Below are 20987 nucleotides of genomic sequence, written 5' to 3' on the forward strand. Positions count from 1 at the left end.
AATCTTAATCATAATGAGACCGATGTTTATACTTTGCTCAGTGACCTTTCTTGCCTACCCGAGACCTCGCTGACCTGCAGGATATCTCAGGAGGAAGAATTGTGACACTAGAGCAAGGCTACCTTAGTAGTGCTTTTAGTTTGGATGTGTACTCACAACAAGGTTTTTGGAAAGAGGTCTAAAAAATCCTTTAACACTTTGCTTAGTTGAGTAGCAGGATACATGGCACTCATTCATCCTAACTTACCCTACAGGGTTGTCGTGAGGATAGAATGGGGAACAGAGGACCATATTTGTTGTTTTGAACTTGTTGGAGGAAGGGTGGGATAAAAATAGGTAGGTAGATGGAGCTCTTTAAAAATGCTATCATATTTAAATAGGGTGAGGTGGGGAGAATGAAACTTTGCTAGAATTTTAAGTGGAGTGAAATACTGTTTCAGCTCTTGAACTCACATTTCTGTCCACATGCCCTAGGTACCAAGATGGCAACACCAACCCCATGCCAATGGGACAGTTAGGGAATGGAAAGGACTGGGGATGGTTCAAAGTAAGATGAAAATTAAATGCAAATCTGGCTTATCCCCCCTAAATTGTCGATTTCAATTTCAGACTGCTTTCCTCTGTCTCCTACCAGGTCCTATTAAACAGTATAGAATTGTGCAAACAATCTGTATTGAAAATGGTGTTACTGAATTCAGCAACAAAGGTCCATTTTGTTCTTAATTGTTTTAGCTTCCGAGGAGGTCTGGATGTTACTCACGGCCAGACAGGTATGGATTCTGTGTACACAGTGTTCAGAGACAGAGAGATCATGTTTCATGTCTCCACCAAGCTTCCATTCACCGAGGGAGACATTCAGCAGGTAACCGAGTGCTGACCTTGCTTTGTTCATCTAATACAAAATGGCGGCGGTGGGAGAGGGGGGGAACAGAGCCCTCAATGAGTTTGCATTTATGCAATGGATGCTGTGTACCAGCAGCAGATCGAAAGGTGCAAATTGCTTTCCTCCAGGGTACCTGTAGGCTGTTCAATTCCATGTAAAACGCCTATGCTCAAAACTTCTTATGGGAACAAAGATTTGCTAAATGCACATGTTTTGCATGGAGATGGCTCACTTGGCATCTTTTTTATTCTCAGAAACTGTTTGGGGGGGGGGCGAGAGGAAGGAGAATTCCTTCTTGGGATGGCCCTAATTCCCCAGGGAAAGGGGGTGCCATTCCAGCCTTCAGGGCAAACTTGTCACTAGCCACTTATTTGCTCACTTGAGGTGAGTAAGAAATTGCTTTTTGGTGACCACTAAGCAACTGCCTGCTGCCATGGAGATGGGAATGAATGAAAACAGCCCCTTATCACCTCTACCTGTGTTGTCCAGCTGCTTGTTTATACCTGATTGCATACCCCTAGTGACCAGGGACTCATGGAAACCAATGTTCCACACTCTCTATCTGCGTAGCACAAGAGAAGCCACTGACTCCATGTTTGATGGTGGGGAGGTCTTATCCTTCAGGGGGGAGGAGTGATGCCTGCACTGTCACCAGACAGAGAAGGCAAACTGTGGCTGCTGCACAGTGGGAGGGAGGTCCGTGGAAATAGAGATTTGGCAGCTGCCAGGCAGTGCCAATTGCTGTAGCCAACCCTGCAACCCAGCTTTGCTACTGGTAGATGGTGCAAAAAGACCCTGAGACTGTGGTTACAATCAAAAGTGGAACTGATAAGGATTTTTAGGACCAAGGAAGAACCAGGGAACAAAGCGGTCAAAGGGAAACATTTCAGATTTATGTTAATTCATTCTGGTAAGCTTTTTAGATACACTTCTTCATCAGTGTAGACCAGGCATCTGTAGCCTTTTACATAACAAGAGCCCAACAATAGCAAGAGATCAAGAAAGCCCCAGTATAAAAAAATCTGTCTTGCTTAACTGAAGCTATATAACTTGACATTACTGAAAATTGCCTCATAGATGAAGAATCCATAAAGTTTCCTCAGCCCAAACACTGGTTCTTCTGAGTTCTTTATTAGGAAGTTGCACAGGTGAGGTCTCACGAGAAATAATAAATACATAGGAGCACTGTGCTCAGTTATTTTAGCATGGTGCCATAATTGTGCACATGGTTTGCACTTACTATGACTGGCAACTATTCCCGTCTATCATTTCTCTGTAAAGCATCTCTAAGAAACTCTTTAGGCCCATAACAAAATCTTTTCCTGCCATTCCCTTCACATACTGGTTATTCCGGAGTCTGACCTTCCCTTCCAATATACCTTAACATAAAAGATTTCATTTTCATTTTAAAAGAGCCATACTTAGTTCCATATTTGGCTCTGGAGCCATGGGTTGCAGACCCTCATTCCACATTACATTCATTTTTATAAACATTTCATAGTTATGTTCTTGAAGCCATTCTTGTCAACATTCCTGAATCATATCTATTCATGCTTGTAAAGGTTTCCATTTCATTCCTTTCTAAGTAACGTTCATTCATTCTTGTAAACATTTCAGTGACTCTCATTCTTTTATGTAAACATGTCATTCATTCTTGTAAATGTTTCAGAGTGAATGTCATTCATTCTTGAAGACTCTCTTTTTCCCCTCTGCTACCTTTTCAGCTTCAGCGAAAGAGGCACATTGGCAACGACATTGTGGCAATTATATTCCAAGAAGAAAACACTCCTTTTGTTCCAGACATGATTGCATCCAATTTTCTACATGCCTATATTGTTGTCCAAGTGGAAAACTCTGAAACAGATAATACGTCCTACAAAGTAAGAGGATGGGGAAGGAGCATACATGTGTGCATGCATGCAGGTGTGCTCATTGATGTTAGAGCTGGCAACTGCTCTGGGAACTGAGGAAAAATCATTACTGTTTGGCCAGAGATAAAGAGTTCCTGCTAAGTCTCTTCTCAATAATTAGTTATTCTCCAAGTGGCAGCTGGTGCTTTCTAAGCTGTAGTTGGCTGCAAAGGGAGCTGTTACTAGCTTATCTGTCAGACTGCAGCAAATAGTACCCAAGCGTGCCATATCTTATATCTGCCCTTGATCCCCAAGTAGAACCAGCCAACCAAAGGCTGGAAAGCAGATGTCTGATGGCTTTCGCACCCTTGTGATTCCAGCTTTCACCTGTTTAATATTTGCAGTCTATAATGCATCAAATTTATTTGAATGTGTTATCTATGACTGTTTGCCTGACAGATTGAAATGCCTTCTGTGGCTTAGAGCACACGTTTGTGTCTCATAATTTCTAAAATCAGAGGCATGGGGGTGGGGTTAAACTTTCTCTCCCAGAAGGGCTGCTTTGCAGTTTGGGGTGTATGTCACCTCATTGTAGTTAGTGGGGGTCTGTACATGCCCCCGAATGCTCTTATATTTGTGCATGCTGCTCACACAGCCAAAGCATTTGATAGAACATATGTGTTATTTTAATGTGCTACTTCTTATTTGTTGTTCTGGGGCATCAAGTTGCCTTGCAAGTGTCTACTTAGACCTTTTCTAAAACCAGAGGTGGTTGGGGGCTTGCTCTCCGGGCTGTGTGTTGGTTTGGGGCCTATTTAAAGGATTCAATGGAAGCTTTACAAATGGATCTGCCCAGCAGTTGTCAAATTGCAGCTGATCCTGATTTAGGTTAGAGCTGTTGCCCCAGAGATGGGTAGGTGGGAAGAGATTAATCCCCCCTCCCCTATGCAAAGTTTCAGGTGTAAAACCAACTGGCCTCAGATGTTATTGCCTCTGAGAGGGTAGGGAAAATACAGGCTCCCTGAGTAAAGTTCCTATGACATTTAAGACTCTGCGATTGCAATGCCTAGAGTTCCATGAATGGGACTCCATAGCCTTTTCACACAAAAATTCAGCCCCTGGGAGTCTGATAATCAGGCACTGATAATGGTTGGGACCTCAGCATTAGGGGAAGGGTAGAATCTGAAATGGTCCTGGGGAGCTGCCTATTTGCCATGCTGGGAAAGCACATAGGCTGAATGGTATAGGGTTGCCAGGTCCCTATTCCTGCCTGGCAGGAGGGTGGGGGGAATCTGTCATTTACCTTGTGCCTCTGGAGTGTTCCTTTTGGTGCATGCTCACACCGCATGTGTGATAACGTCACTTTTGGGAAGTGATGACATTGTACCAGCTATAGGCGTGCTCCCATGCTTTGTGCAGGGCTAATTCTGGCCCATTTGGGGCCAAGCACGGGAGCACACCCACAGCTGGCATGATGACATCCTGCCAGGAGTAGGCATGGGCATGAATCAAAATATGAAGCAAATTTCATCATGAAACGGGCTGTTTCGTGTATTGTCAAACTGCATTTTGTGGGGCTGCGGTTATCATGAAATTATCACGAAATTCACAACTTTTTTGCCTGTTTCATTAGCTTCGTGAACAATTCATGACTGTAGACAGGCTGGTGCTGATCCCTAGGCAACAATGGGTCCAGACTTTTTGTTGCTATTGGAAACCCCAGTCATAGCCCACTTACCCTTGATTGGCAGCTCTCTTAGCCATCTGGAGAGCTTCCATTCTGCCCATACAGCCAGGAGCTGGGGGTCAATCCCCTAGGCAACCAAGGAGGTGGGACTTCTGTAGCCATGGGCACACCAATCTCACCCCTCCAAACCCTGTTAGGCAGGTCTGTCATCCAACCACAGACCTCCTGTTCTGCTCTATGTCAGCGTTTTTTTTTATAAAAGGCACCTCTCTCTGCCTTGTGTTTCAGTCCCAGTAGACAGAGAGAGAGGTAGGAGGACCTGTTGCTGGGATTAGAGTGAGAGAGAAGAGTGGAAGGATTTGGAATTGTGCTTTTGACTGCTGCTGTTTTAAAAGAGACTGAAAGAAGCCTCTTATTTTCTAGCTCTTGGTCTTGCTGTGGGAAGGTCTTTTGGGGAGGGTGCCTTTTTTCCTCCACCCCACCCCACCTGTCTCAGGCCTTTGCCTGGCTCTGGGGCCTAGGACTCCCCTTTTTAAAATTTGCTTGTCTTTGTTTCTTCTCAATTCTTTTTCTGCTCTTTTGAGGGCTCACTCTTGCTATTTCCTTGTTTCCTTTGGTTTTGGTTTAGGGCCTCTCCCCCAAGCCCAGTCCCAGGCCCACTGCCTTGCTCTGGGGCCCAGCTTTGTGTGGGTTCCTCCTGAGGTCCCAACTCCCTTGCTTTCTCTCTCTTGCTCGCTGAGCACACCTCTTTGTTGCACCTCACTCTTGGTTTTGGGCACCCATTGTGGCCATCCCCAGCCATGAGCGCCCTCCCAACAGGGACCTCTTGTCATATGCCATGGGCTGTGCAGTTGACGCCAGCAGGGTTAGTGCATCTGTCAGGGCAGAGGACTCAGTGGGGGCCATGGTGCAAGAGTACTAGGCATGAAAATCTGCCATCTGGCTGGATCTCTCCATCGTGGCCACTAACATCCTCTCCTGCCCTCCCATAAGTGTCCAGAGCAAGTGGGTATTCTCTCACCCAGGGCCAGCGCACGCATAGAGGCCAGGTAGGCGGTGGCCTCAGGCGCGGGGTGCTGGAGGGAGTGCCGGAGGAGGCGCAGGGGGCGGGAGCATGCACCCCAAAGCAGCAGCCTCGTATCCCTCCTGCCCTGTGCCGCCGCCACCACCAGCACAAGCCCCCCGGCCGGGCGCAGCCACCGTGGGTAAGCATCTGCGGCGGCGCAGGCAACCAAGCGGGAGAGCTCGGAGGCCGCCCGCCGCAGCGATTGGGCCACTGGTGGCGGCGGCGGTGCGCGCATGCGCGCGTGCTCCTGTGATGACATCATGTGTGACATCATCATGTAGGCCGGTGTGCGTGCGTGGTTGTGTGTGCGGGGGGGCGCCCGGCCGGCCATGAGTGCCGCAAAGCCTTGTGCCGCCCCTGCTCTTACCTGGGAGACCTTCTCCGTCCCCGCCATGCATGTCTGCACCCGGACCTGGTGGATATGTTGTCCTTTATTAAGGTCAACCTCCCCCTGCTTGGGTACTCCTCCCTGGACCTGGACTTGTCTGGGCCCTGAGCCACCCCAGATCAATGTGTGTCCACCTGCCTACTGCCAGGCTCCAGAATAAAGCTTCCTCCTGAGCTCCTGTTGCGAGGTCTTAGTCGCTCACTCTTCTTTTTGTTTTATTTACTCCTTCACTCTTGTTTTCTGCTGTTTTCCCACATGGGAAGGTGTCTGACTGCTACTGCTGATTTGTTGGGGGGCTCTGGGTCAAAGCTGAGTGGGCATCTCTGCCGGGGGGATCATGGGACAACTGTTTTGTTTGTGTTCCTCCTTACTCTTGCTTTGAGCACCTGTCTTGGTGTGATGTTTGGGTGCCAGTCTTGGGGCCACCGCCTGGCTCTGGGACCAAGCTGAATGTGGGCACCCCCCCTGGAGACTCACAAAGGACAACCTTTTGTTTCTTTCTTTCTTTGAGCACCTGTATCGAACGGCAAGGTGTCTGTGCACTCTTAAGCACCAGTCGAGGTTACTGCCTGGTTCTGGGGGCAAGCTTATAGGCATCTTTGCCCGAGGGCTCACAGGACTGATATTCTTTCTTGGAGCACCTGTCCTTAATTTTAAGGGGTCTGTGGGTTATGTCCCTCCTGCGCCAAAAGTAAAGTGGTCCACCATCAGGTTCCTTCTGGGCCACTCACACATCCTTGAAGGGGAAGGCCATGTCAGTTGGTCTGTATCACTGTCAAATATCTCCTCACATCTTCCTCTGTCCGTCTGTACCACCCTCCCATCCATGTCCGGGGTGAGGGGAGATGACCCCCTGGGCCTCTGCTGCCCCCCTGGGCCTCTGCTGCGGTCTCCATCTGTCCATCCCACCCACCCATGCATGTCCCAGGGTGAGGGGAGACGGGCCCCCTGGGCACTTTTAGAATTTCCTCCCCCCAAGGGGAGTGCCACCATGTACTGTGGGTGGGTTCTCTCAGAAACCGCCGCCCCTTTGCATGGGCATGTTCCTGAGGCAGGTACTGCATGAGCTGCTCTGTCCGGGGGACTGTTTCTTCCCCTCCAATCCACGGGGCAGCGGTTCTGTCAGTGCCATCATGTCCAGCAGGTGGGTTTTGTCAGCAGCTGTTCCTTAACTTTCATGCCCTGGGGTGGGGGAGGTGCCCCCCCTAGGGAGTTAAGAATAACCTCCCCTGAACAGGGGAGACATCTGTCCGTCTGTCCAATCCATGCACGTGAAGGTTTCTGAATGGTGTTTGGGGGCTCTGTCCCTTCCCTCCCCAGTCTCCTCTGCTGAGGTCTCACACTCGCTTTTGATTTCTTTTATTTACATTTGAGCACCTGTGCCGCCTGGCAAGGTGTCCGTGTGTGTGGTGGTTTAGGGCTCTCCTCCCCCAAATGTGGACAGCATCCATCCATCTGTCCCTCTGTCTGTCTGTCCCACCCTCCCATGCATGTCCCAGGGTGAGGGGAGATGCCCCCCCCCGGGCATTTAGAATTTCCTCCCCCCAATGGGGAGGCGTCCATCCGTCCCACCCACCCATGCATGTCCCAGTGTGAGGGGAGATGCCCCCCAGGCATTTTTAGAATTTCCTCCCCCCCAAGGGGGAGGCATCTGTCCGTCCATCCTCCCACCTTCCTATGCATGTTCCAGGGTGAAGGGAGATGCCCCCTGGGCATTTAGAATTTCCTCCCCCCAAGGGGAGCCGTCCATCCATCCCACTCACCCATGCATGTCCTGGGGTTAGTGGAGATGCCCCTCAGGCATTTTTAGAATTTCCTCCCCCAAAGGGGAGTGCCGCCACATACAGCAAGTGGGTTCTCTCAGAAGCCACCACTCCTTTGCAGGAGGGAGGGGCGTTAATTCATTTTTGCTGCCCTGCTCTGCTTGTCTCCATCTCTCTCCCTCACTGGGCCGGAGCAGGGATCCCAGCGGTGACAACATGTCCAGCAGGTGGTTTTTCTCTGCAGCCGTTCCATTCTGTTCACATCTCTGGGTCATGGGGATGGCCCCCCTAGGAGCGAGATTCAGTTCAGGGACCCCCAAAGAGGGCTACCCTTGGCACATGGATACATAGTGGATCTGATCCAGGCATGGCCAATGGATGAGGATCACATGTGGAATAACATGTACAAACCAAAGAGTGTGAGACATTCACCCATCCATCTATCCATCTGATTTGTCCTGTCACATCCGGCAGGTGGGTTCTCATCAGCCACCACCAGTCCTCCTCAGAACGAGGGCCAGGCATCTTTCTATCCTCGATGCTTTTCCCGCAACAAATGTGGGATGGTATCCATAGGTGCTGCCAAGTCCATAAGGTGGGTTCTGTGGACAGGCAGCGGGCAAGAGTCCATCCATCCATTCCATCAGAGTACCATCCCCCCAACCTCTGTCCATACAGTGCTGCCATATCCGGCTGGTGGGTTTCATCGGTGGCAGTTCCCAAGAGTGGGACTTACAAAAATCACATGCGAGATGTGGTGTGTGCCCCTTAGGGCCCAAGGGGGTGCTGCAGGCCACCCCCTGAGCCCGTGGGTGGGGGAGAAGGGGAGAAGGTAAGAGTGGGTCTTAGAGTAACCTCCCCCCAAGAGAGGGAGACATCCGTCCATCCATCTGTCCCCTCCCACCACATACGGCTAACACACAGCTAACTCCTCTGGATCTCCACCCCCCAAAGGGGGAGGCATCTGTCACTGCTGCCATATCTGGCAGGCATGATATGGTGGGTGCCGCTGAGGGCACAAGGGAGGTGTGGGCCACCCCCAACCCCCAAGCTCATTGCCCACAGGGGGGCAGAAGGGAGACAGTCTGCTCTGCTGACTGCCTCCCAGGCCCATCAGGAGGGGCGGCCACTGAGAGAACCCACACGTCGTATTTGGGAGCTGTCCTTGAGGGCACAAGGGGGTGCGGGCCACCCCTACCCCTGAGCCCGTTGCCCACAGGGGGGCAGAAGGGAGGCTGACCTCCTCCTGGGTCCAAAAGGAGGGGCAGCCACTGAGAGAACCCATACGCAGTCTCTGGTGGGAACCCCTTAGGGCATATCTTGGGATGAATGGCGGGATTTTGGAGAAACATCCAGCTTGTCTTCCACATCCCAAACTCTTGGGACTGTCCCTGCCTGCCGTCCACCCCTCACTCCATCTTCCTGGCCCAGCTCCACACTATGGCCAGTTCTTCGTCCTCCTCTGATCCAGCAACTCCTGGTTCCCGTTTCAGTCATGCACTCTGGCAGCACTTCGCTTCCTACCCTTCCTGTTGACCTTTCCGATCAACATATTGCAAACTGGGAGGGTGGGTGGAGGGGAGCCTGATGAAGTCTCCCTGTCAGTTTGGGATCTCTGGGTATGAAGGGGACCGTTGACCTTCCCGATCAACATATTGCAAACTGGGAGGGTGGGTGGAGGGGAGCCTGATGAAGTCTCCCTGTCAGTTTGGGATCTCTGGGTATGAAGGGGACCGTTGAAATGCTCTGGGTTCTGACGAATCACGAAACTAATGAATCATTTCGGGAAATGTGTTAATTTTGCGAAATTTCATGATTCGCAATTCATGAATCATGATGAAACACGAAACCCTCATTTCATTTTTTTTTCCTTTTCATGCTCATGTCTAGCCAGGAGTACAACCACTGTACGCTTTCCTGGGTTGCCTGCCAGTGGTGGACAATCTCCAAGGGGGGCTTGCCACATCTCACCAATCGCCAGTGATTGGTGGGCAAGGAGCAAACCCCCAGGAGATTGCCTGCCTCTGGTGTGCACCTGGGAAGCCTATGGTACCTATATGCTTTTCCAAATGGGGCAAGTATTGTCTCCCTATGTCCATTTTAGATTGAGAAAAAGGCACTGAAGAGAAAGCCTCACCCCTGACCCCTTGTACTGTGGCCACAACAAGAATCTGATCCTGTGCTCATGAAAATTAAAATTTAAAAACCACTTGAAGTTCTGTTGATGGTGTTGGTTAGAGTGTGGGACAAGGATCTGGGAGACCCTGGTTCAAATCCCTGTTCTGCTGTGGAAGCTTGCTGAGTGATCTTGGGCCAGTCACTCTCTCTCAGCCTAACCTACCACACAGGGTTGTTGTGAAGATGAAATTGAGAAGAGAATGTTGTAAACAGTTTGGTCCTCACTGGAGAGAAAGGCAAGGTATAAATGAAGCAAATAAATACATTCCCAGCTTGATGTGCCTTTGTACTCTTAAAATATTTGCGCAGTAATATAGGAGTACACGTGTACCTGAATTCTGTGATTACCGCCCCCCCCACACACACAGCTCCTCAGACTCTGTAAACCTTATGAATAAAATTGGTTTTTAAGAAAATAGTCCTGCGCATTGGGATTAAATCTGATAAACTGTATTATGGGGTGATGCCTGATTCACCTGGGAAATTCAGTCCATTCAAAACTTTCCCAAAATCCTGCTTCTGACTACACCGGTATGATGAGTCAGCAAGTTCATGGTCCCATTTATTTATTTACTTCATTTATACCCTTCCTTTCTCCCAAGTGAAGACCCGAAGTGTCTTATAACATTCTACTCTCCTCCATTTTAACCTCACAACAACCCTTTGAGGTAGGTTAGGCTGAGCATGTGTGACTAGCCCAGGGTCACCTGACAAGCTTGCATGGATTGCACCAGCAGGAGATTTACCAATTGGGTGGTGGGCATTTACAGTGATGTTGTGATGTCACCAGCAATGTGGCGACATCACTTCTGTTGCAACCTGGAAGTGATGTCATCGTGTAGGGGTGATATTCTACCATTCACCCCAAAACTCCTTGGTTAAACCACAGAGTTTGGGCTGAATGCTAGAGTGTTGACTATATGTGGTCACACAAGAAGTGAAATAATTTCATTGCTGCTAATGGGGATTTTCCCCCCAATGGTCCACTGAGCAGCTGTGGAGTAGAGATGGGCACGAAAAGCAATACAAACAAAAAAAAGCCACTAACAGCCCAATCTGCTGTTCGTGAACAAGCTGTTTGTGAGGCCCCATTCAAAACAAACAGGTGGTCGTTGCAAACCTCATTCATTGCTGTTCATTGCTGTTCATCAAGCCAGACAGTCTGGCACCTGCTATCAATTCCCATGGCAACTGGAGGCAGGGACTGCCTGAACTCTGTCTGAACTCCTGCTGTTGCCCTGGAAACCCCAATCAAAGCCCAATTTAGCTTGATAGGCAGGTCTTCCTTTCAAGTGTGGAGCTCCCTCCAAATTTGTTACAAGGGAGCAAAGAGCAGGGGGGAGGGGCGCTCCCAGCTCTGGCTTAGTTTGCAGACAGTGGAGAGGGAGAGAGTTGCTGTTGGCATTTTGATAGAGAGAGTGCATTGGAGCTTGAATTTTCTTTGTGTGTGGTGGGATAGGGATCTGCTGTAGGGATCTAACCCTTCAAGTTCCAGGGCTGCTGCCAGGCTCTTGGGCCAAGCTATTATTTATTATTGGTACCTTTCCTGGTGCCTGCTCAGGTCAGGCTTCTGAGAGTGGTGCAGTAGAGATCTTGACTTGGATGATGGCTGGAGAAGAGCCTGCTGGCCCCCATGAACAGCCAACCACGGACATGTTCATGAACAGGGCCATGTTTGTGGTTGTTCGTGAGTCCCTGTTCATGGATGGCAACGAACAACGACCATCATGTTCATTTTTTTTTCTGTTCATGCCCATCTCTACTGTGGAGTAACAGGGCTGCCAGTGGTAGATCTCTTGGACTGGCAGTCCTACTTCCATGGCAGAGGGGATTATAACCTGGGTCTCCCAGATTCTCATCTAATACTCTAACCGCTCTAAGACAATCAGCTAGGGAGAGTCACAAGTAGGGATGCTTTGGCATTGCTCCCTGGCTTTCTGTTTGGTTGTTCTCTTAGCCCCCCTCGCCATGCACATTACAGAAGGCCAGGGAGTCACATAAATTAAACTGTCAGAATTATAGAGCTGGAGGCAGGACATAGTTCTGGTACAAGCAGGAGCTTGATGGTGACATCAGTAAATATATAATTTCTTGGCTTTTTCACTTCCACTGGGCTTACTATCTGATCTGATTCTAAAATACCCCTCTTTAAAAAATAAATAGCCTGCAGCTGTGTTCAGGGAACCACTTAGCTCTTTTAACAACCTGACCCTTTCCCAGAAACTCCTATAGATCAGCAGGAAGGATTGGCAAATTAAAAGGCCTGGCCATCTATTGAGAGAGAGAGAGCAGTGTTAACTTTCCTGTCAGATAAGGAGCTAAAATTATCCTCTCTTTTGGTACATTAGTCTGTGGACGCATGCTGAGTGTAAATATAGACCATGTCTGTTTGAAGCCAGAGGATGCGGTGCTAAGATGAATGAGCCATGTTAGCATCTTCACTTTGGCAGTTAGAAGGGCGACAACCTGAGGAGCAGAAATGGAAAGGCAAGATGCTGAACACCAAGCAGAAAAAAAAGGATTTAGACTCCTTTCTAATTCCTACCATGCAATTGTGTTCTAAGAATATAAGAGGAGTCCCATTGCATGAGAACGTGTAGTCTAGCCTCCTGATTCTGACAGTAACTAGCTAGATGCTTCTGGGAAGACCCCATGCAGTTCACAAAGACAATAGCTCTCTCCCATGGCTGTTGTCTGTCAGAGACAAACTAGACATTGCAGCATCCACAGGTCTGATTCTTTAATGTCAACATCATTTTAGAAAATAATCCAGTCATTTAAAAATGCCTTGAGGGCCCATGGCAGAACCAGCCAATCTTGTTGCCTCCCATGCCTTCTGCCATACCTTTTCAAGTGCTGAAACAGCGTCCCTCTAGCACAGAAAGGACAAGATCACCTGGTCCCACTATGCTGTGGGCCCTTTTGGCTCTGGGAATTTCTATGGTCTTTACCACAGAGACTGCAGAAATTTCTACAGCATCAATGAGGGTGTGATTTCATATCCCCTGGAACACCAGCCTCCCCAGGCATTGACCCCCAAATCTCCCAGTATTTGCCAGTGCAGGGCTGGCAATCCACGGTGGTGTCAAAGTGAGGTAAAGGTTTCCGGGCAATCTGCCCTCCCCAAACCCAGAATGTCACTGATGGCTATTAACTATGATAGCTAAATAGATTCTTTAAGTTCAGAGGCAGTGCATACCAGTTGCTAGGGGGATATTCAACTGGGAAGGGGTGTTGTCTTCATGGACTTATAGTGGGCATCTGGGAAGGATCTGGCCGGTCCCTGCTGCAGATGGGGTGCTGGACTAGGTGCACTCATGGTCTAATCTAGCTGGGCTCTTATATTCTTATATACTGATGCATATCTCAGGCTCTGGATTGCTTTTTGTGCAATTCTTGCTAATATTTATTTAAAAATTCTTTCTGATAGGTAGCAGTCACTGCCCGAGAAGATGTCCCTTCGTTTGGTCCATCGCTGCCAAACCCACCCGTGTTTCAAAAAGTAAGCAGTAGAAATTGGCTTGTCTGTGTGGTATAGTGGTTAGAGTGCTGGACTAGAATCTGGGTGACCCAGGTTCGAATCCCCCTCTGCCATGGAAGCTTACTGGGTGACCTTGGACCATCCAGTTTCTCTCAGCCTAACCTACTGCTCAGAGGGTTTGTGGGGATTAAATGGAAGAGAAGAGAATAATGTGAGCTGCTTTGAGTCCCCATCAGAGAGAAAGGTAGAGTATAAAATAAGTAAAATAAATACATCTTTTCCTATGGCTGTGCTTCTATACTACTGGTGTAAAATCCCCCCTTTTGCATGTTATAGTATGATCCCCACCCTGAATGTGTGAGTCTAAGGACATTTGTATTCTGCAAGGTGCATCTTTGATCAGGCTAATTGAGGGCCAAAGAATGTAAGGATGAGGCCAGCCTTCCTTGTCACTGACTCTCCCTTTCAAAGTAAATTTGTGAAGGGGAAGAACGCAACACTGAAAGGCCTGTGAAAAACTCTGAATAAGGCCATAAATTCTCTGAGCAAGTTCAGAGGGACAGTGAGCTAATTATGAATTGAGCTGGGGGAATTTGCCCATACAGACTTCTCCTTTTCCTTCCACCTTGTGAAAGCAACACCTCTAAGACTCAGAGATTAATGAGGGGTCTGCAGTGGTGAGTCTAATGCTCTGATATTCCATGATATCTGGAGACTATTTTGGTGATCACTGGAGATCACCTTTAGAGAGGGGCTGCGGCTCAGTGGCAGAGCAGTCTGGCTTTGTGTAGGGTAGCTTCATGTGTTCCATTTTAGGGAGAGGCTGTGGCATGCCCAAGGATTAAAAGCCACAGGTTTGGGGAAAGGCTTTTTCTCGATCTGGAGAGCTGTTGGCAGCCAGAGAAGACTGGCTGATCTAAGCTAGATCCAAGCTGATCTAAGCTAGATCCAAGCTGATCTAAGCTAGATCCAAGGCTGCTTCATTTGTTCCTATCTCTGCTCTGTCTGTTTGAATGGGCTGTACTGATCTAGAAGGGCCAGTGGCCTACTTGGTATGAGGTAGCTTCACCCAAACATGAAAGGGAGTTTGGATTTGCCAGTCTCATGTCTTCTATCCCACCCCTTTCCAGAACTCTGAATTCCGTGAATTTCTTCTCACCAAGCTGATCAATGCAGAAAATGCTTGTTGCAAGTCGGACAAATTTGCCAAGCTTGAGGTAAGATGGATTAATCTGGGACAGGGGAGGCCCAAACTACTTGTTACAATTTGTTCCTCGACATGCTGCACACATCACACCCTCCAATAGTTCCCCTGGGGCTATTTCAGGTCAGGAAGCCAGAATGAGTGAGGGAAGGCTGAAGTTCCTTCTTCCAGCCTTTGGCTCTGATCACCCATTCTCCTGATGTCTATGTCAGAGTCCAGGTCAGGGGAACCCAGACCTGACATGTTACAAATTGTAATGTGTAGTTTGGCCCTCAATAATAGGATTTCTTGGGGCTTTGAAATATTATTTTAACTTGTAGACTTGGAAGGGAAGTAGCTTTGTAAGATGATTCAGGTACTGGCTAAAGATGGCTGCTAGAATATCGCTAAATTCCATTGGTACATTTCTGGAGGACCCAACCCCGAACCCTTTGATTTCTGTGTTACATTTTTTAAAGAAGTTCTTTCAACAAAACACATAGTTACAAATAGCTACTATTTCAGCTTTAGGTTGAGAATGCAACAAAGATTTATTATAAATTTTAACATGGGCAATATATATTGTTATGCACACCCCAAACTTCTGAGCAGTGAGAAGTTCCTGGGGTATGCATCCAGGGCTGAAGATGTCTTTCGAAGTTCCAACCCCTACATAACTGTGAGGATGCATCAGCATTGCAAATTTTGTTACATTCTTTTACACAAAAGCTGCATTCAAGCAAGATCAAAGGAGCTAGGTATGCTGCTGCCCTATTTGTTTCAGGTTGAAGGTGCTGAATTTAGCTTTAACATCTGAACTGATATGCACCTGGCATATCTTGGCAAGTATCTACTTGCATATGGACCCATACCAAGTTTTGAGATCACCTGGCAGGGCTTTACTTTATCTGTGGTATAGGGAGATCAGAGCAGTCTCCACGCACAGCAGGGCCTTTTTTGGTGTGGCTCCAGAGTTGTAGAACCCCCTTCCCAATGAGAATCACTTTGTCCACACTTCCTAATCATTTCAAAAGGGATCCAATATGTTTTTTAAATTCAAAATGACATTTGTAAAGATCTTGGCTGGTTTTTGTTTTTAAATAACTGCCGCTGATATTGATGTTTCATTGCATCTTGGAACATTTTACAATACCTGATTTCATGTTGCATTATTTCTGTTTTTCCATTTTCAGTTCAGTTCTGTAAGCTGATTTGAAATGGTTGCTTTTGATACAAACAATACAAAAGTAAAGGGATGCTCTGGTTGCCTTCTCACCTTGTTTCAGGACCGGACACGAGCTGCCCTTCTGGACAACCTCCATGATGAGCTCCATGTTCACACGCAGCTGATGCTGGGCCTCGGATCTGAGGAGGACAAGCTGGAGAATGGGGGCCATGGAGGGTTCTTGGAATCATTTAAGGTAAAGGAGCATCTGGGCTGACCGTCATGCCTGAGCAGGGCTGAAGTTTGAACAGCCCAGCTCAGGCTGATACCAGGGATCCAATGCCTGACCTAGAGCTTTTGCAGCTTGCAAGCCCACTGACAGAAGGGCACAGCCCTGAGATGAAGCGTGCATGTGGTCTCTCGTGTGCAAGCGTTTACGTATGCTTTCCTGACCTCTGTGGTGCCACAAGGTACACAGTCTGGCATTTCATGAGCTGCAGCTGTTGAAAGATATTTTGAGCTGTTGAAAATATACTGGGGGACACTAATACATCTTATCTGAAAGGACAAACACTGCCTTGGCTTTAAAATCAGTGGAGGACCGAATATTATACAGGAGTATAGTACGCGGTTATTACGCCACGCAAATTCAACGTACATTCCACTTACTAGGGAGGTCAAAGAATTTCTGAGTAAGGTTTTTGGGGGAGGTGCAGAAGGAGTATTGTATCCTATTTAATCTGTTGTTTGCCACCTTCTTGAGGGTTGTTTAATCAAAAGCGTAGTAAACATCTTTAAAATAAACAAAAAGCTGAACAAGAACAGAAATGACCTAAGCCTCTGGGGTTAGTCATTTCCAGGACAATCATCCTAAGAAAAGCTCTCTGTGGTTCTGGTGCAGAGAGTAACAGCAACAGTCTGTGTATGACATTTTTTTCCCATTCCCATTTTATTTTCATGACAACCCTGCAAGGTGAGTGAGAGAAGCCACTGCCCCAAGTCCATTCAGTGAGCTTCATGGTAGTATCAGGATTTGAACGGGGGTGATGTTGCAGCCTGTTTTTTCATGCTCACTCCAGCCCCGCCCCCACTTGTTTCTACTGCCATCTTGCTTCATCCTCCAGTATAGGCATGTCCTGTCTTCCAAATCTACTTTCCTGCCCCTTCCCATGTGCCAGCTGCCCCAAATTGGAACATCACAGAACACCCAAACATCTGTTGGATAAAAACACAGTTTTATTAAGAGGTCCTTGATCTGACAGTGATAAACTTTCTTGTGCCTTTTGCCTTGGTGAAAGTGGACTTTCCTGCTGTTTTGGTATTTCAGGATAAATCCGAGCTTGCGAGGAAAACAACTGTCCGAATAATTTCGCAAGTGCCGTTTTCCCTCTGGACTGCGCTGCTAGCCTGCTTGATAGCTTATTTACTGTTTAGTGTGATTCATTTGCAAAATATATAATGAGAGAGAGAACGGGGAAGGTAGGATAACTCTAAATGCCCATTTTCAAGTTGTTATTACCACTTTCACAGGCTGGAAAAATCCCATTTCTTTTCACGTAGATCTCAAGCCAGATATGCAGTAATAATTTTAGTATATACACTTCTAATTTTTACTTTAAATCAAAGATGATCATTATTGCTACTATTATTAATAATAAATGTGTCCCTCTTTTCAAGGATTTCCAAGTAGCAAACATGGTATTGACACACTAATTTCCCTCTGTTGTTATCGCTTTACCTCTAACTACAGCTTCCTAGGCTGGGCTGCTAGCCTGAGAGTTGGGCCACACAGGACAAATTCTGCGTGCTTTCCTGACATACGTAGGCCTGATTGGGATCAGGCGCATGGCCTGCAAGGAGAAGGGGCTTCAGCCTCCTGCCCTGTGTCAGTTTCCCATGATTAAGTCTATTGGGAAATGTGCTGTTTGCTCAACTGAGAAACACATACATGTGTGAAACAAAATCTTAGCAGCCACAAGGATTTTGTAATGTGAGAATCGGTCCTTAGAGACTGCCTAAAAATATGTGACCAAAAGATATCTGTGACTGAATCTCTTTCTCTTTTAAAACTGTGCCCTCGCTGCCTGGTTGGATTTAGACATGGGCACGAACAGAAAAAACAAACATGGTGTTCATTGTTTGTTGCCATCCACAAACAACAAACATTGACTAACATGATCCTGTTCATGAACATGTTCATTGTTTGTTGTTCATGGGGGCCAGCAGGCTGTCCTCCAGCCATCAAGATCCTGACTGCACCACTCCCAGAAACCCTACCTGAGTAGGCAGCAGGAAAGGTACCAATAATAAATACTAGCTTGGCCCCAGAGCCTGGCAGCAGCCCTGGAACCTGAAGGGGTAGATCCCTATCCCACCACACACAAAGAAAAGTCAAGCTCCAATGCACTCACCCTGTCTCTCTAACAGCAGCTGTCTCTCCCTGAAAGCCAGAGCTGGGAGCCCCCTCCCCCCTGGTCTTTTCCTCTTGTAACAAATTTGGAGCTCCAGTCCACCCTTGGAAGGAAGACCTGCCTATCAAGCTAAATTGGGCTTAGATTGGGGTTTCCAGGGCAACAGCAGGAGTTCAGACAGAGTTCAGACAATCCCTGCCTGAGTTGCCAAGGGAATTGATAGCAGGTGCCAGACTGTCTGGCTTGACAAACAGCAATGAATGAGGCTTGCAATGAACACCTGTTCATTTAGAATGGGGCCTCACGAACAACATGTTCGTGAACAGCAGATTGGGCTGTTCGTGGGTTTTTTTAGTTCATATTGCTGTTCGTGCCCATCTCGGCTCTCAGGAAACAGCTATCCCTTTTTGCAACATCCTTTTCCTGATCTCAGTATGTCCTCTTCAAACCTATTGCTACCCCCCTCATCCCACAGAGGTCAAATATCAACTCCCCAAAGGGCAATTTAAGTTGGGGGAAATAGCACGGGGAAGGAGCCATTTAAACCAACTTCTGTAAGCAGCTTTTAAAATACCTTTTCTCCTTCTCAACAAACCTGGAGTCAGTCGCTGAAATCGATGGACTGATTCAGAGCAGACCTCCTCCCCTCAGAGTATTTCTTCACAAAATGCTGAATTTGTGGAATCTGCTGCTTCAAGAAGAGGAGATGGCTTCTAAAATGATTAGACAGATCTATGGAGGAATGCAGGGCATTGTCATTTGCTTTTATTCATAATGGCTAAACAGAACAATTCAAAGGCAGGGCAAATCTGAATACTAGATGCTGGCAGGGATGGGTGGGGGGTAGAGGAGACTATGCTACTGCCACAGTTTCATCTTAGGAACAAGACCAGGTAATTTGAAATTATAAATATTGAGCTGTTTTGAAAGCATCTTTTATTGCATGAGGATACAGCAGTTTTTTTGGACATTTTCTGGTGAGATTGTTAGGATACAGCAAGTTACATTAACTTTTACTTTCAAACACTGATTCCCCATGTGCTTAAAGAATAATAAATTGCAAGTTATGAATTCATGTTTTGTCTTCATTTTAAGAACCATAGAATGCATGCCTTTGCTTGTGAGTGGTATGTGTGTAGCAGTTAGTAAGGAAAATATTATTCTTCCATTCCTTTTTTGTTCCCCAACTTCATTTTCTACTGTGTTCCACCCCATCCTCAATTCCTGTGTAACAAGGAAAACTGATAAAATTAATTCCAGACTTGGAACAGGGATATTTTGCTGTGATTCTATTTTATTTTTGTATCTTTTCTCCCTCTCTCTGTTAACTATATACATTGCTGGGGTGTGGGGGGGGGGAGAACCAACTTGCTGTGATCATTTAAATGGCAAGACTCTTTTTTGTGCAGTGTTTTACTTCCATGACTATCCCATCACTGGGTCTCATCCCCTTCCCCATCACCAGGGTCGCCTTGGGCTCAAGCAAGGGGTAGCCCTTGCCTCATGCAATGTGGGATGGGTGTCCACAGCAGCCTCCAATGGGTGCTGCCCAAGCCCCAAAGTGGGCAGATGCATGTGGCATTTGCAGAGCTGGATGCTACCCAACCCCTGAGGGGTAGGTGTGCAGCCACTGCCAAACTGGCTACCCAAGAACTGGAGCTGGTGGGCACAAACAGCAATGGGAATTTGCCTGCTCTTCCTCAGTAACAACAACAACAAAGTTTATTAGTCAGAGGCCATCACATTCTTGAAATCAATTCAAAATTACATGATTGCACATCAGCGAGACACATGCCATTTTAAAATAAATATTTAAAAGGTACATATTTTAACAATTACCACTTTTAAAATTTACTTATAAAATTGATCAGTCCTGAAAACATAATTATTTGGCAACAATATACACTTAAAATATCCAGGCAAGCCTGCTCTTCCTCTTCTTTACCCCTCCGTTTGTGGGCAGGGGCATGGGTGAGCTCCCCTCCCATCCCGAGGCCAAGGCCGAGGTCAGCAGTCCTGGAAGCCCCGTGGCTACCACCATCCGTGGTGCTGAGCTTAGAGTATTGGATGAGGGTCTGGGAAATCCAGGCCCAAATCCTCCCTCTGCTGTGGTTACTTGTTGGGTGACCTCGGGCCAGTCTCTCTCTCTCAGCCTAATTCACCTCTCAGGGTTATTCTTATGAGGATAAAAAGGAGAAGAGGGGAGCAATGTTTTAAGCCACTTTGAGTCCCTAGTGGGAAGAAAAGTGGGGTATAATTATCTCAATGTGAATTGGTCACATTGGTCTGTCTTGCTCAGAATTGTCCAATGGCAGTCTGTTTCTTGCCTTTCCTCACATCTGCGGTGTGTGAACCTTTGACTGGATAATACAAGTCTAGAGCCAGGGCTTTTCTGCATGCAAACGGTACAGTAACCCATGAACAGGATAATGGTGTCTTCTTCCTTCTACAATAACCAGATTGTCTCTCAATTTTTAGGGCTTTTTTTTGGTCAGTTGATGTGCATACAGCTAGATGTCACCTCTTGTAGGGTATGTCAACGAAGTGGGTGTCTGTCCAAACAGAAGCCCCAAGGTAATAGTTGACAAGCAGCTTGTGTTAGCAAAGACTGCTAAATGCACAGGTCACCATACTAAAGAGGATACTGGAGGAGGAACTGGAAGGATTGCAAGCTGAATATACTATGACTGTAAAGAGTTCATCCTACATGAGCTGCACTAAAACATATAGTTGTTTTGAAAGGTACAACTGTATACACCACCGATAAAGAAAGGCTGAGGGACAATTGTTGGAATTAAATCAAAGTTCATAGCTTCAACCATTACCGGGGGGGGGGGGACCACACATTTTGGTCCAGGTACCTACCTTTGATGCATGCTTTCTAGGTTACCATTTGACTAAAAGTCTCTCTACACAAGACACCTCAGCACAT

The 20987-nt window shown here is 47.3% G+C and overlaps 1 protein-coding gene across 6 annotated transcripts in view; it reads left to right on the forward strand.

Annotated features, from left to right (window-relative positions):
• Window positions 1-20987, forward strand: part of RAP1GAP2 (RAP1 GTPase activating protein 2) — a 312617-nt gene that overhangs the window by 194962 nt on the left and 96668 nt on the right. For all 6 annotated transcript variants that reach the window (XM_055000969.1, XM_055000968.1, XM_055000967.1 and 3 more), the window contains 5 exons: window positions 733-862; window positions 2608-2763; window positions 13246-13317; window positions 14427-14513; window positions 15766-15900. In XM_055000969.1, coding sequence (XP_054856944.1) covers window positions 733-862; window positions 2608-2763; window positions 13246-13317; window positions 14427-14513; window positions 15766-15900 — 580 coding nt within the window. The remainder of the gene's footprint in view (window positions 1-732; window positions 863-2607; window positions 2764-13245; window positions 13318-14426; window positions 14514-15765; window positions 15901-20987) is intronic.

The sequence above is a fragment of the Eublepharis macularius genome, chromosome 17 (assembly GCF_028583425.1).
Source record: "Eublepharis macularius isolate TG4126 chromosome 17, MPM_Emac_v1.0, whole genome shotgun sequence".
NCBI classification, from domain to species: domain Eukaryota; kingdom Metazoa; phylum Chordata; class Lepidosauria; order Squamata; family Eublepharidae; genus Eublepharis; species Eublepharis macularius.